The sequence below is a fragment of the Chaetura pelagica genome, unplaced genomic scaffold, assembly GCF_000747805.2.
Source record: "Chaetura pelagica isolate M959 unplaced genomic scaffold, ChaPel_1.0 scaffold104, whole genome shotgun sequence".
Classification (NCBI taxonomy): domain Eukaryota; kingdom Metazoa; phylum Chordata; class Aves; order Apodiformes; family Apodidae; genus Chaetura; species Chaetura pelagica.
Window position 1 is genome coordinate 4,152,781 of NW_009953786.1, and position 15,403 is coordinate 4,168,183.

Genomic DNA, 15,403 nt, shown 5'->3' on the forward strand with positions numbered 1-15,403 from the left:
GTGATCGCTTGCTCTTTGAAATGTTAGACAAGAGTTGATACATCCAAATGCATAAAACTTGGTGGGACCAATTCTCAAAGGATAGGTTTTTGTTAGGATTTTGTAGCTGTCTTCTTCAATTTAGTGCACATTTTAGAGTTAAAAAAAAAAAATAATCTTCCAATGCTATTTTATATTAATACACAAAATGAATGTGTAACTATTTTCAGTACTTACTGGATTATTGAATGTCTCTTCTTAAGCACCCACATGAAATTATATCCAATGAATTGCAATACTGAAGTACTTAAAAGTGGAGGGATGACAAAAAATTTCCATAAGTCTGATCCTTGTTCTTAGACATATTAATATTAATTTATAAGTATTACAAAATACAATTAATATTGATTTACAAAAGTGCATAGTAAATATCAGGTTCTTGTGCTAATATTACACATTTGGTTAACCAACATGGCTTTTGGGGGGTGGGGACTTATTTTTGCAAATAAATGAGGTTTGTTTATTACAGCTCTGTCACATGTGACTGACACTACAGTGTTGAGTATGTTTCAAACACAGAAAGGCAAGACCTTGAATTCAAAATGTACAGCAAACATACACTAAAATGAGGAGAACTGTTGTAAATTCTGAGTCTGACTGACTGACTGTCTAATCTAGGAAATCCTTATTCACTCAAATAGTGCCTTCTCATATGAGGAAGCTGATTGTTTTCAGCTGGGCTGTTCAATGAAAGCTGAAGATCAATGAAATCAGGGACTAGGCTAAGAGAACCCGAACTGTCAATTCTTATTTTAGATACTCCTTGTATCTTTCTGTGAAGCTGCTGCTACTGTGAATCCCAAAAGCTTGTCCAGATATGAAGAAACAGGAGTTGGTGATTTACAGTGACCTCTCAAATCAGCAGGGAAACCCCGATGTTCCAAGAAAGCTCATATGGGGGATACAAGTTAAGACATCTCCTCCCCACAAGAGGAGTTTCATCAGCCAGCCGGGTATTTCTGCGTCACTGGCTAGGAAGTTCAGCCCTGGAAAGGAAAAATAAAGTTTCTGCCATTGTCCTGCCCAGCAGGTCATATCCCAAAAGCACAATTAATGTCAAGGACTTACACAGCAGTTGCCCAAAACCCAGCCTTCCATGCACGTTCAAGAAGCAAAAAGGTTCAAAAGGAACATGTTAATAAAATCTTGTCAAAACTTTGGAAGATGCATAAAATAATAACTGGGAAGAAAAATTACTTGGAAATAGAACCATTTAAGTGGAATGTATCGCCTTGCTATGCTGGACACTGATTTATTGAGAATAAGGGGAGGGGGGGAATTGAATATTTCAGGTGGTATTTACCAAGAGAAACTGAGCTGTCCCAAAGCTTTTATTAATCTGATTTGCAGAGTATCCACTACCATCAAGGGACCTACTAAAGTTGTTTTCTTTAAAGCTGATGTGAAGAGGTCAATGCAAATAGCATTGTGGATTACACTGTGAGAAGATGACAGTCCTTTTACCATATGGAGAGAAAGCTGAATTATTTTGTTTTCCTTTTCTGGTTATTTATTAAATGGGGATCATGCTATACAGGTATTCCCTTTTACTCTCCAAAGGAAATGAAGTGTTTACATCATTTTGATTGATCTAAAGTAATAATTATTCTGTCTGCCTACAGCTTCTAGACAGTCAAGTAGTCTAGTCACCAGAGCAGTGACTAGCACATCAGAAAACTGAAATGTACCTGCCGTGATATCTTAGACAAGTCACATGAGTCTGCTTGCCTCATTTCCCATCTGCTTTCCTGCTTTCATTCTGACTTAGCTGGTCAGCCCTCCAAGATAGAGCTCATCTGTCATTACTTGTTTGTGGGAGGGGGCTTTGTGAAAGACATTGCTGTGGGAAGTAAACCTCCCCTGACATGCAAATATGTCGACAATCACATGAAGTTTTGCTTCAAATCCTATCGTAATTTTTGCTGCTGCACAAACAGTTCTCTGAAAGAGATGTGAATGATTGTCTCGCTGTTCTACCAGTGTTCACTGGGTCGCCAAGTCAAAAAATAAAAAGTTTCTGCTACTGTGCTTTAATATGTAACATTCAGCACATATTCAGGAGAAAAACCAAACTGACTTGGTGAAATAAAATGTTGACTATTCTTCATTACCTTTTTAATGACTTCCTCTTCGTTAAAATCTGAACTCAGCTAAAGCAAATGTAACAGAACCAAAAGGACCCATATTTTCATTAATTGATGCGTTTGACATCATTCTATAACAAACAGCACAACTGGGCTGAAACATCACAAAATGTTGTTCTTTTCTCCATATCTGTGTCAATTCAGTGCTTTAAGCAAGTGAATCCAGGGTTTTGAGCACTAAACCAAGTCTCAGTGTTCAAAAGTAAACATATTAAAATCTCCCGCGCAGAAACCCCTGCTGTGAAACAAATTGGAAATCAAATACGGCATTGTTTTCTATAATAAGGAATAATTTAACTCTTTTCAGAGTTGCACTGAACTGATTAATATCCACCATGTTAGGAAAGTGTTCATTTCCCCTGCTTGGGGTATATGTGCGTATGTGTAGTTACTTCCAAACCGAAAATGTTGTAGTCTAATATCACGTACCAAAGAGACCTCTTACAAGTGCAATGAATCTGGCTTTGTTTTTCTTTCTGCAGGCCATGTGGCTGATGTTGCAAACAGATGAGCCCGAGGACTTTGTCATAGCCACTGGGGAGGTCCATAGTGTCCGTGAATTTGTGGAGAAGTCATTTAAACACATCGGGAAAACCATTGTGTAAGTATGAACATGCAATATCAGCCACAGGTTGAACATTTCTAGCCTGTTCAGTTTGCTGTGTTACAGAGTATTGTTTCTCTACACTTTTCTTTTTTACTCCTCACTTTCTAATTTTGTAGTATGGTAGACCTTCTGAGTATAAATGACTGCCTCACAGTGGATACCACTAGTGTTGCCCTCAAGATCAATAAGAAGAAAAAAAAAGAAAAAAAAGGAAAAAAAAAGGAAGAAAAAAAAAGAGGCACGTTTGTCTTAATTTTTATTGCAAGTCTTGGTTCTCTGTTCTCCTGTTCACCCCCCACCTTGGGGGACAGATGCCCATCCAAAGAGGTTAGTTCCACGGTGCGGTTCATCACTGCTGCAAAAGGGGCTTTTCTGTCAAATTCTCAGCTTTGTGCCCCACATCTGCACAGTTCTGCTCTCATCCTCTGCCATCTCAAGAGGTGACACCTGCCAACCCTGTTATTTCTCCATGACAGCCCATCAGCCACACCACAGGGATTATGTAGCAACCGACTCTACATTCCTATTAGCTCTTCTCCTACTAAGCCATAAAAATGTTGAGTGGTGGGTGCAGAATGTTTACAATGCATATTCCGCATAGTTTGATTGAAAATACAAAATTCCTTCTCAAGGCTGTATAATAAAATCAGGATGGCTTGGTGAGCGCCTTCTGTAATTTATATTTTTATTGTTTATTATTTTTTCAATTTCCCTCCTTCTGTATCTTCTCTGGGCCCCATGCATCAACATACCGATCTCAGCTGGAAAAGGGAGAGGAAAGCCACAGGCTCTTCCATGACGCTAGCGCCAGCGCTGCTCCTCAGGCCATCAAAGTCACTTGTGCAGCTGGTGAACTTTTGACAGGGCCAATAAGTTTTACTTGGGAACAAAAACTTGACAAATTCAATAAATATGCAGAAGTGCACAGATATATACAATACTATTTGAACAGCCAGTGGGTGGCTGGGGAGGTAATAACATTTTCCCCTCAATGAGTTTTTAGTCTGGTTTCAATTTTTGGCATCAGCTTCCAGAAAAAATTCTGATGGGGGAGAGAGGGACTGTATAAATAGGATTTCTAGCCCCAAAGCTCTCAGATTTGGGAATAAATTTTTCTCCATAATTTTAGCATTTCTTGATAAGAAATCGAGATGTTCCTGGATGATCATAGATTGTCGTGTATGCCTTAACAGCAGTGAGGTTTGACAAGGTAAAGTGGAGTTAGAAGAAGCTCTGGTAATTGCTGTGTCTTCCTTTTCTTTTTCTCCTTTTTCTATACTTTCCTTTCTTGTGTTTATAAGTTAATTGTCCCTAGTAAGCATTGATACAAACATGCTGTGGATTCAGATGCTCCATCTAAGTAAGCATTCCCGAGATTTTGAGAACAATTTCATCCATATATAGTGTTTTCAAAAGCAGGAATAAATATTTGTTGAACAATTTTTTAATATTTTTTTTTTTAATTCTGACTCCCTAAAATTAGAAACTGAAACATATAGATCGATACCTAGCTGAATGTCTCTCTTTACAGATGTTCTCAATATCACCATTTCTTTTGATGTCAGTAAGTTCATCCATTAGTTTAAAATTAAATTGCCTGCTTTGTTATTGGCCTAAGAAGTCTCAGCATTTTGCAGCACTGACAAATCAGCATGTATTTTTCACATAGCTAATTAAACCCTAGAGAAAAACCTAAAGAAAAAAACAATTACAGAAATAAAAATGAAAGTTCTTTTATTAATAGCTTCTGTTATGGAGAGGATATTAAAGGCTTATTTTAGATTTAGTTGGTCCTAACACACAAGATTTTGTGTCCCGTTTGTTTAATTTTTGCTTACATGTGGCTCCATACCGTGGACTGCATATAATTCATGTTGGTGATTACTGCCACCAGTGTTTGGATTGAATCAATCAGTTGTGAGTTTCTCTCTTAGGAAAACTCTACAGCATGACAATGAGGTAGGGCAGGTATTTGGTTCATACTAAGGCATAGTTGCATTTTTTTTTTACTAATCAATATAAGAAATTTTCAAATATTTTATAAGAAACCACTTGACCTCTAGAAACATGGATTTTTAGGAATCTAAATTGCTTTAGAAATGAGGCTTGGGCTGCTAATTCTCATGGCTCTTTTGACATTTCTCTTCACTGAGTAATTCATTAATTCCTTAAGCCATTTACAGGTGATATATATATAGCTATATATACAGGGACTAAGGTAACATTTTAGGTGATAATGATAATTTTGTTGCTGATCATTTTGACAGTGGTGTAATTCTGATCATTTTAGATAGCCTTTAGCTAAATAAACCAGCCATCCCTTCCCTCTGATCCTAGGGTAGGGGTAGTGTGACAACAGACCTCACTACTCATCCCATTGCCTTTGTTCATCTTTCACATGGCATTCATGTGAAATATTTATAAAGATTTGGAAAGTTTGTTTGAGAACCTTCATAATTTTTCTAGACGTCAGCCTGGCCCACACCATTTTTCTAGGTGTCAGCCTTTTGCAGCACCCACATGCTCTGTCTTTACCCTCACTGGCTTCACAGCTGGACAGCTGCTAACCTCTCACATTCTTGAAACCCCCAAGGGATTTCTACTCCCACCTCCTCCAGTTTGAACACATCTTCTTCAGGGAGTAACCTGGCAGTCAAATCCTCCCTTTTAACATTGTGAGACCCCACTGGTGACTCCCATTGATCTGTTTCTTTACAGTTTATGAGGCACCTAAGAACCAGTGCACTAGAGTGCAGTTGCTAAATGAGTTCCTGTGAGAATGGCTGCTTTCTTCCTATATCCTTTCCTAAAAGTTTGGTTAAGTTGGTTGGTTGGTTGGTTGGGCTTGGGGTTTTTTTGTGCAAGGTTGCAGGTATTATGAAATTTTGCAATCTCAAAAACTTATCTGGGAAAGTGCCAGCAGCCCTTTTCACTGCTGGAAGTGATGACACAACTTTTTAGTGTTGCTTTACAATGTGCCTTTCAAAATTGATGGAATGATGGAGTAAATGGCCAGGAGGGATGTCGTGGCAAGCAGCAGTTGGCAGAGCTCATAGTGCATCTGAGAACACAGGGCATGTGTGCAGAGGCTCTCAACAATCCCTAGTTTGTGCTTTGGCACAAAAAGTTGCAAATGTAACATAGTCTTAGCCATCACATCTTGATATTGCAGTAGAGAACAGAAAGAAGAGCAATCCTGGCTGCCCCACCAACCAACAAAAAATGTTATGTTTTGTGGGGTTTTTTACGTTTTTGTCTTCCTAACAATTCACATGAACTCAGCTGAAAATCCAAGACAGCCTAAAAAGTCTTTCCAAAAAGATAACATAACTCTGTCATAGCCAGTCATTAGCACTTGTCAGGACTCTGTCTTCTAGCCAAAATAAGAGAGAAAGAAACTTTACTGCATTTTTGTAACTAATGAAATGTACAGCTGCAATAAGACTGATTATCTCTCTGAAATTGACTGTAAATTGTACACAGAGGTTTATCTACCTTGTGTGTTTTTTTCTTCTAACATTTACTTTTCAAGGGAGAAATTTAAAATTATGAAGTCCTGTGAATCATTCAAATTCGGTCCTTTGTACTAACAGGAAAGCCTCAGAGCTACAAATATTTTCCCCCTGTAAGGATTACACTTTTTTTCTTTTACTTTCCCTTCTACTTATTACTAATTAAGTGGTACTTGGGGGAAACACTTCCCGCCTATGGTTTGAACTACAGCAGGGTAAACGAAACAGGCAAACGCTTGTCTTGACTAATTTTCTGTCATTAATCTTATTAAATTAGAACAGGATTGCAAAGATAGCCTGAAACCACTACAGCACTCTGTTCTTTGCAGAGTGCTAGAAAGACTGCTGTCTGCAAATGTGGAAAGAAAAAATAAATTTAAAAAAAAGGAAAAAAACCCACCCCACAACTATTCAAGCAGTGAAAAGATTTATTGTGGGTTTTATTAATACAAAAATACATGCAGATTTGCTACAGAAATATTCGTTGCTTCCAGGATTAGAATTAATTCAGTAAAAATTAGTATTTTACTCTAGTCATTTGGCTTAACAGACAAATTTTATCTTAATTAACATGCCATTTGGTCTTATAAAAGGTCACCCTTAAAAAGGAAAGTTTTCAGATAAGCTATAGGGTCTAATGAGGTGAAGTACTAGCAGAAGTGGAGCAGTGGCCTCTTCAGTGACAGTGAAGGTTGAACTGAGATTGAGCTGAGGGAGGAGGGGTTTTGTGGGGGTTTTTTTGTTGTCTTTTTTTCTTTCTTTCTTTCTTTTTACCTTCAAGTGGAAGGTTGGGTTACAGAAACCCGGGAGATTTCAAGGATTTCTCTAAGAATGGAAAGCCAACTATATGTTAGTATTGCTGCTGCGGGGACATGGAGAAGGAGCCATCAAAAGTCATCATCAAAACAGCTGCTGTTTCCAGGTCTGGCTCTTGCCCATCAGAAACTGCTGGCTGGCTAGTGCTATGTGTTGCGTGTAGGAGCTCAGGAAAACCAGAGGCTTTCAGATGAGAAGGAAGGGAACAAACAGTCTCGTACAGAAATTGAAGGTATTTTGAAGAGCGACAGTTGAAAAGAACCCAGCCAGATCAGTAAAGAATGCTGGCCTGGGAGAGCACACATGAGCAAGGGTCCTCGCATAGGACTGCACCACTTTTATCACCATTCTCACTGTAGAGTATAAGTTTTAGAGGGGCATTTAGTCCACCTCAGCTAGAGAATTAACTCTTCCAGCTGAGCAAGCTTTTATTACTTCCTTACTTATGCGGAGGTTTATCTGTAGGCAAACCTAATAACTATTTCAGAACTCAAATTAAGGTTTGAAGACTGTAACAATTTAATTATCTGATTTCATGCATTGTAAGAGATATAGGAGTTTCTGCTATAGAAAAATGGGGTGAGAATTAAATGTGCTGTTTCATGGGAAATTCCCTGCTTTTTCCTTCCAAATGAAATTAAAGTTATTCTCACAAATGCAATTTGGAAAAACATCTGATTTCAGGTCAGCTGGACTCATTTGCTTCTCTTCCAACTTCCTTGTAAAGAAAGAATAACTTAAAAATAATTCTTAAAGCCACTCTCAAAGAAAAAGAAAAAAAAAAAATCCCATTCGGAAAATGTCAAAGCATTTTTTTTAGATGCTATTAATATCATTTTGTTTCAGATTGACAGTAATAGAACTGACTTGAAACTAAAGCTTTTCTTTCCAGAATACTTTTATTTTCACAGAAGCATTAATATCTCTTGAGAAAACATTTTCTTCTCAACACCAGCTTTCACAATTTGGAGTAAAGGGATAAGAGCTTCAAGAAAAAAGGAAGAAAAAAAAAAAACCAAACACAAAAATAGGGACCTCAGCATGTATTCTTTTTTTTAATTTCGAAATATGGGGGTCACAATTTAGATTTTTTAAATGTGAACTTGACGATACCGGGAGTATAATAACAACATTAGCATTGTTTTGACTGTGTGCCTTTACTGAACAAACACTGAAGATCTGATTCAGAGAGCATTTGAAAAAAAAAAAATAAATTAAGTGCATCCCTCTATGGTAACATACTTGTTCTTTAGATTTAAGCACAAGATCATGGTTAAGCAATCCCAATAGCCTTGATTGCTTTGAAACATCAGAGCTGTTGGTGGTTGAGTTGGTGGCAAAGGAACATATGAAGAGTCAGCTTTTATGTTTCCCTACAAAAGATTACTTGCAAAGGACATTAACAGTCTGTTATATGGTTTCAGTTTTGCTGGTTTTAAAGTGCCAGGATGGAATGAAGTACTTCAGCTTAATTGTGTGTGTAGCAGCAAGTAAGCCACAAATCCAAGAAGTCTACACAAATGGTATGTCATATTAGCTGCGGAAGAAGAGCAAAAATTTCATATTGCTATATATTTTATTTAAAAGGTGCATGTGATAGTTTGAATTTCTATCATGAAGCTGAGCAGCTCTAGCTACTAGTGGTTTTAAATATCTTTTAAATGCTATCATTTCTGTTTCCATGTAAAGGTCAAGCAAGGAGACTAAATGCACTGGTTCGGTTTATCCGTGCTTTTGTGAAAGGTTTCATTTTTAATTGATTTCTTCGCCACGTCAAAAATATATGTACTTTGCTTTGTTTGCTTCTCAGCTACAGCCATTTGGACCATTTGGTCCCTTGCAGTGCTAGTCCCACCCTCCCTTGATTATCCTGACTCCCCTGTGTCCTTCCCTGCCCATCTAACACCCAACTGAGTGAGCCCTCCCAGCTCTTTGTCCTCAGAAAATCCTCTATATCTATGGACACTTTCAGAGCTTAAAGTTTGCTGTCTTACTAAATATTTATAGGAAATGGAAAATGCTTGGAATCTCCAGAGACAAAGAGAAGAAGGAATGTTCATCACCAATGATAATAAGTATTATAATAGTAGTTATCAGAAGATATGGAATTAGCCTTAAATTAAACAGTGCATTCCACTGTAAATCCAGAATGTGCAAGCTCTTGAGGTGAAGAACCTTTTAAACACATAAACTTACATGTGCATTTGAAACATAATGAACTGAGTTTTGTGGAAACTCCTGACATCAGTGATAGTAGTGGTATCCACCGGAGCTGACAATTAGTGCCTTCCTACACAATCCTAAAAGCACCTGTCAGCAGCAGTGAGGCAATCAGCAAGGCTGCAGAGGGCATCAAACCTGCTTTGGCAGTAGCAGGCACACGGTCTCATGCATCCTTCTTGGGGTGCAGAGCATTTTGTCGTATGACTGATGCTGTCAGCTGTGGGAGCAAACCCATCCATCTCTTCAGTGAGAGGGTAAAGCTCCCCAGTGTGGGGCGGGCAATGGTCTTGCTGTAGAGGCTCATTGCCTGAGGGCTTCAGGATGTCAAGCCAGCAGGCATCTGCCTGGAAGCCCTGGGCTTTGACACCAGCCGGGGATCAGGAGGAACCACTCCTCATCCCTTGCAAAATCAGCCCAGCTCTGATGAGGCAAAATTTCTTTAGCCAGGGATCCTTTGCATTTCCCACAAGTGACACAAAGCTTTTTGTTTTCTTGCCTACTTGGGCATCTGCCCTAAGGAGCAGAAATCTGGGTAGTCTTTGTGGCTGGAGTTACCTAAAACCATAGCAACATGAGGGTTCCCCATGCCTTCTTCCAACATACTCATGTCTCAGAATAATCTGGCACTACATTTTCCAGATCTGACTGCAAGTTGACTATAGATTAAGGAAGGTTTTGGTGGGTTTGTTGTTTGCTGTTTTTTTCCTTTTCTTGTTGTTAAAAGAAGAGGTGGGAAGGAGCTGGTTAGTCAAATGGATGTCTTGCTCCTGGTGTCAGGTTGGCCCCCATGCAATCCCTTTTATCAGCAGTATGGTGTCTCCAGCTGTGAGTGCTGAGGTGCCAGCAGTAATTAAAAGTGCAGCTATCAAATACTACTTTGTTCACAATGAAAAGTACTTTTTTTCTTTTTTCTTTTTTCCTTGTGAACTTTTCACATTACTGGGCTGAACAAAACGGGTGGAGATTTCTTCTTAAGCAATTTCTATTGTTATATAACTTTGATAGCAACATTAAGTGAGTCTTTACTGGCTCGGCCAAGCCTTCTGGAGCCTGTTGGGTGTTAAATGGGGTTCTCTGCTCAGTGACCTCCAACAACAACTGACGTCTTCTGATCCGAGCACTTCCTGTTGTTTTACTGGTGACGGTTAGTTTTCTATTAAGCTCATTTGAGTCCTGCACATTTTTACCCTCTGCCCTTTAAAGGGAGGGACTAATGTTAGTTTTGGCTTCTGAATGAAAACTTTGCAGTTCAGGCTTCAAACAGAGCAACTGCAAAAAAGAAAGAAAATTTAAATTATAAATCATCTTTAGCATCATGGCATGACTATTAACAGCTGACTTCGCTGCGGCTATTATCTCTTGGAAATTATTTCAATGTGAAGTGTTCCCAGTATCAAGCATCCTACAGGGTTTGCTAGTCATCCAGAAGTCATGAGGTGGGCTTAAAAAATTGTGAGATTTAAAAACTAGTAATAAATGCATGTTTGGTATTTCCTTCTGCCTTTTGGTGTTTTAAGAGGTCATATTTTCAGACTTTTCTCCTTAGCCCCCAGGGCTAGAAACTCAAAAATTAAGACTGAGATTGTCAAATAATTAAATTCTTGTAGGAGCTTCAGAGAGGTATGGGAGCAAAGAGAAATCAAATCTGTGACAAATCCCAAAATCTGGCAGTACAATTAGTAAGTGGGAAGCAAAGGGCACTGTTCCTTTCGTTGCTGGTGACTGAGGCTAAATGGTCACAGTGCTGATTTAAATTACATAGATTTTACTTAAACACACAAAATAAGGGATTTAATCAGTACACTCTCGTGCCAAGCTTGTTCAGAGCCCCAGGAGGTACACTCCTGGGGCAAAAAACAAGGAGAGAAAAGAGTTTTGATCATAACTCTGGATTTTGTACATTCAGAAGATTAGGTTTGATGCACCAAGCTACGTTCCTAATATTTCATCTGAAGCATTTGTTTCAAGAGGGGGCATTTTCCTCATGCTTCCAGGCTGAAGGCTGGCCTTTCCAAAGGTAGAGCTAGTCAACCACCAAACCTTTCCTCTTCTGCTGCTATCAAAATTTTAGACCAGGACAGTTACTAACCGAAGAGTTCATTGTGCAACCAGATCACATAAATTACAGTAAATTGCAGGCTGTTCAACACATATGAAACTAATTTGGACAATGTAGCTGGCTTCCAGCTCACAGGTAGTAAGTGCTGTTTACAATGCATGTATGTGAAGTGCCATTTTGAGCTAGCACTGAAATGTCCAGAACTGTTTTTGGTTGGTTTTCCTAGTTAAGCACAAATTAAATTATGCAGCTTACTGCTATTCAAACAGAGCTTCACATCCATAAATTTAACAGATTAAAGAGTTCCTGAAAGTATTGGCCAAAATACAAGAATTAAAAATATTTTAAGAAAACAGCTTTGAACCAATCCACAAATGAAAAACCTCACTGTCATATTTATTTGCAGATACATGAGATGTTCTGAAATCAGGACATTTTATTTGCTCCTAACATTATGTGTTTCATTTGGAAGTCCTGTATTTTAGACCTTCCAATGAATCAAAAACCAAAACAAAGAGACTTCAAAAGCCAGTGTTGCCCCATTCAAGTCTAAACTCTGCCTTTGTTCCTATAGCTAATGAGTTTATACTGTCCTGCAGGGAGAATTGACACCAGCCTCAAGTAAATGAAAGCAAGCCAAATGTTGGCAAGATCAGAGCACTAAAGTAATTATGGATTGATTAAATGTTTATCTTCTTTACAGGTGGGAAGGGAAGAATGAAAATGAAGTAGGACGATGCAAGGAGACTGGCAAGATTCATGTGACAGTCAATCACAAGTACTACAGGCCAACTGAAGTGGTAAAGAAAATGCCCTCTCCTAGCTTTGCAAATGAATAATCTAATCACTGAGCCAATAAATTGCTGCATTTGGCCAGCAGTCTGTGAAAACCACTTAATTGCACTCCTGCTGCCAGCTTTTAGAGCTCTAAATTAGCCTGTGTGTTGGCCCCTTCACAGCCAGCTACCTGGGAAGTGGAGGGCAGGCAGCACTGCCCCGGAGCAGCAGGTTTGCCTGGTCACTGAGATGCTGCCCTGCTTCTGTCACCCTCTCTGAATGGGAGGGGGGATGCCTAGGAGGGGGGTGAAACATCACCTTATGGGAAACAAAAACAAAGCACAGAAAAACTTGTTGTTCCTTCCGGTCTCAAATGGATATGTGGTCATCTCTCCAGCTGCAAGAAGGGAGAGCAGAGGGAAGTGGGCACTAATAGGCTTGATTTTGAAAGTACCTCCTTTTGTGTCCTCATGACAATGTCTCAACTCCATACAGTGAATATCCCCTGTTCAGCTTGGATCTTTGTAACTGTGGGTATCACAAAATGTCAATTTTAGAAATGCATGTGTGCTTTGTTTTCTCGGGTGATTTGCAGGGTCCTACTCAGTAAATTCTCATTTGCAGAACATGTCTTCATTCCCAGGAATTTCTCAGTGAAGTCTGCTGGGGGTGCCCAACCAGGAGCAAGCCACAAACCCCTGTGCTCAAATCGTCTAATGAGTGTATTAGGAGAGGGAAAAAAACAACAAAATTTCCAAGTCAAGCAGGATGGTGGCAGCACACAGAGATGGTACAAGACAGAGCATAGTTTCTGGACACAGGGAACAATAGGCCCAGTTTTGTGCAGTGGGAGTGGGTGTGCCCAGGAGAGGATGTTCTGATCTCCTGGAGAGGGTGATACCAGCCCCACTGGCTGCTGACACAGCATCAGCTGTCAGTCCCTCTCTTCAGAAGTGCTGGTTTCAGCTGCCTGATTCAAGCAAAGTGTGACAAGAACACATTTGTCTGAATATGGATTGCAGGACAGGAGTGGGGAGATGTGTGTGTGGAAGTGGACATGGATGGGTTCTAAAGTGGAAATTTAGAGAGGAGTAGAGACTTTTGTGTTATACAAAAAAGATCTGGACCTGTGTATCAGAATCAAACGCTAGGAAGTCATTAGGAGCTGTCCGTCATTCTGTGCTTTGGTAAGGTGTCAGGATGATAAGGAGGACACAGAGACAAAAGGACTTGCCAAACAGGAAGAGGACACTTGACCCAACAAGTCTGCTCTTTGTGAGACCCACTTCCCTGCTTTGTCATACCTCTTACTAACCAGTACAAATTCACTTCTCAAAAATCACGCGTAGTACGTAGCTATTCTGAAGCCCTTGCTGTAGTTCCACCTTATTCATATGGTTAGACATTTTCTGTTGAAATAGTTGTGTGCATAGTCTCCTCTGTTAGACCTCATTGGTCTCCTTTGGGAACACAATTTCTGGATTTTAAATTCAGCTTACCATACACTTGCACATTTTGGGTCAATGCATAGGTGCAAGTCCCTCAGGAATGCTCATGCAATTGCTGCTGGGTCCATGTATGAGTACTGGGGTTTATCTAAATCCAAAGTGGAATGTACCCTTCAAATAGCCAGGAGAGAGCTGATGTTTATCTGAAATTATCTGACCTGTTGTAGGCCACCTTCTGTTATGTTTCATCTCTCTCTTCCACTGCTCTCCTTTTGCTATGTATTTAACACAGTCTCTACATAGTTCCCATGGAACCCAAGAATGCTGTGAAGCTGCTTCGGCACCATCAGGGTAGAAGCACAAAATGGGTTTTGAACTACCTTTGTCTTAAGGGCTATGCAGATGAACTGTAAGCCAGCTCCTCTATGAAAAGATAGGGCAGAAACTATTGCATGTTGTCATGAACTTGTTGAAGTATAGAGAAGTGGTGTTATTTTTTCAGCCTATGAAAGGGCAAAGGTTGGTGTATCTTTTTGTGGTTTAGTTCCAAGCCTGTTTAACCTGTCCTGATTTACAGTGGTTTATTTAACTTTTAAGTAAGTGGACTGTACACACTGTCATACCCACGTATTCATAAACAGACACATGTGTCCGTGTAGGTTAGGCAAGGGTACTGGAATGTGGCATGAGAGACAAGGGAGACCAGTTAAAAATCCTCACTGTGTCATCTGGGTTTTTCTTGACCGTCAAAAAAGCAGGTTTCATACAGTTATTTATATTTTTGGGCTCACCACATTTCTTGTATAGTGATGTCAACCACATAACTTCTGAATGAGGATTTTTTGGGGGACGCTTCTTCCATGGAAAGCAGTGAAGACACTCAATCTGATTGTAATTTGCATTTTCCTTACCTGATGCACAAAAGCAGATCTAGCCTAAATCCTCAAGTATGCAGAACCTCTCAAAGCTGACAAGATACAGAGCTGAATAGCTTTAGATCTGTTTCATCCACATAGAGAAGCAGGGCAGGGGTATTCCAGGCCTTTCAGGTGTCATTTTGGGTGCCATGATTCTTGGCAATCAGCTTGGCATCCACTTCCTACATTCAAAATTTTCTTTTCAGAGCACCTCAGGATGTATATCCAGAATAACTTTCACTTTATTTATTTGGGTTCCTTGTCAAAGGTGGGTGAACTTCAGCCCATTTCAGTCACAGCATCACATCTGTGCAGTTCCAAAACACCAGTCCAAAATCCAAGCCATAATGTGAAAGCAAGGAAAGCAGTGAGAGAACAGAAAATAACTGATGTTACATGTCCCCTCCCATGATCCTCACCAAGACTGCTGAAGGCAAGAAACCCTCAGGTTGGCATTTTGGAAAGAGGCTTAGCCAGATCAGTAAGCAGGAATTCTGCTGTTGAATCCCAGCTGACAGAGAAAACCTGATGCTCAGATTCTCATGTCTCACTTGGAAACATTTCTGCTTCTCTCTTAAATTGAACATGGTATTCTGGAAAGTGAAGATAAATATAATTTAATCTTGTGTACAGTCAGTTCTGACAGTGCCAATATATTCATTTGAAAACACATTTGTTTTCTTCAGTTAGTGATCCCTGGGGTCAAGGCCTCCCATTGAAAAGCTTAGCTGTACTGAAGAAGAAACCTTGAAATGTGAGACTGTCTTCTGATCAAACTAAGCACACCCTTTGAATGCCTTGACTCTAAATCTCTTCAGTATGTTTTTGACTGCTTTGGGGCCCCCTGATATTTACTGGCCT

At 39.6% G+C, this 15,403-nt stretch overlaps 1 protein-coding gene across 1 annotated transcript in view; it reads left to right on the forward strand.

Annotated features, from left to right (window-relative positions):
• GMDS (GDP-mannose 4,6-dehydratase) overlaps positions 1 to 15,403 on the forward strand; it is a 353,620-nt gene that overhangs the window by 269,165 nt on the left and 69,052 nt on the right. The window contains exons 8-9 of the mRNA XM_010000967.1: positions 2,666 to 2,784; positions 12,104 to 12,200. Coding sequence (XP_009999269.1) covers positions 2,666 to 2,784; positions 12,104 to 12,200 — 216 coding nt within the window. The remainder of the gene's footprint in view (positions 1 to 2,665; positions 2,785 to 12,103; positions 12,201 to 15,403) is intronic.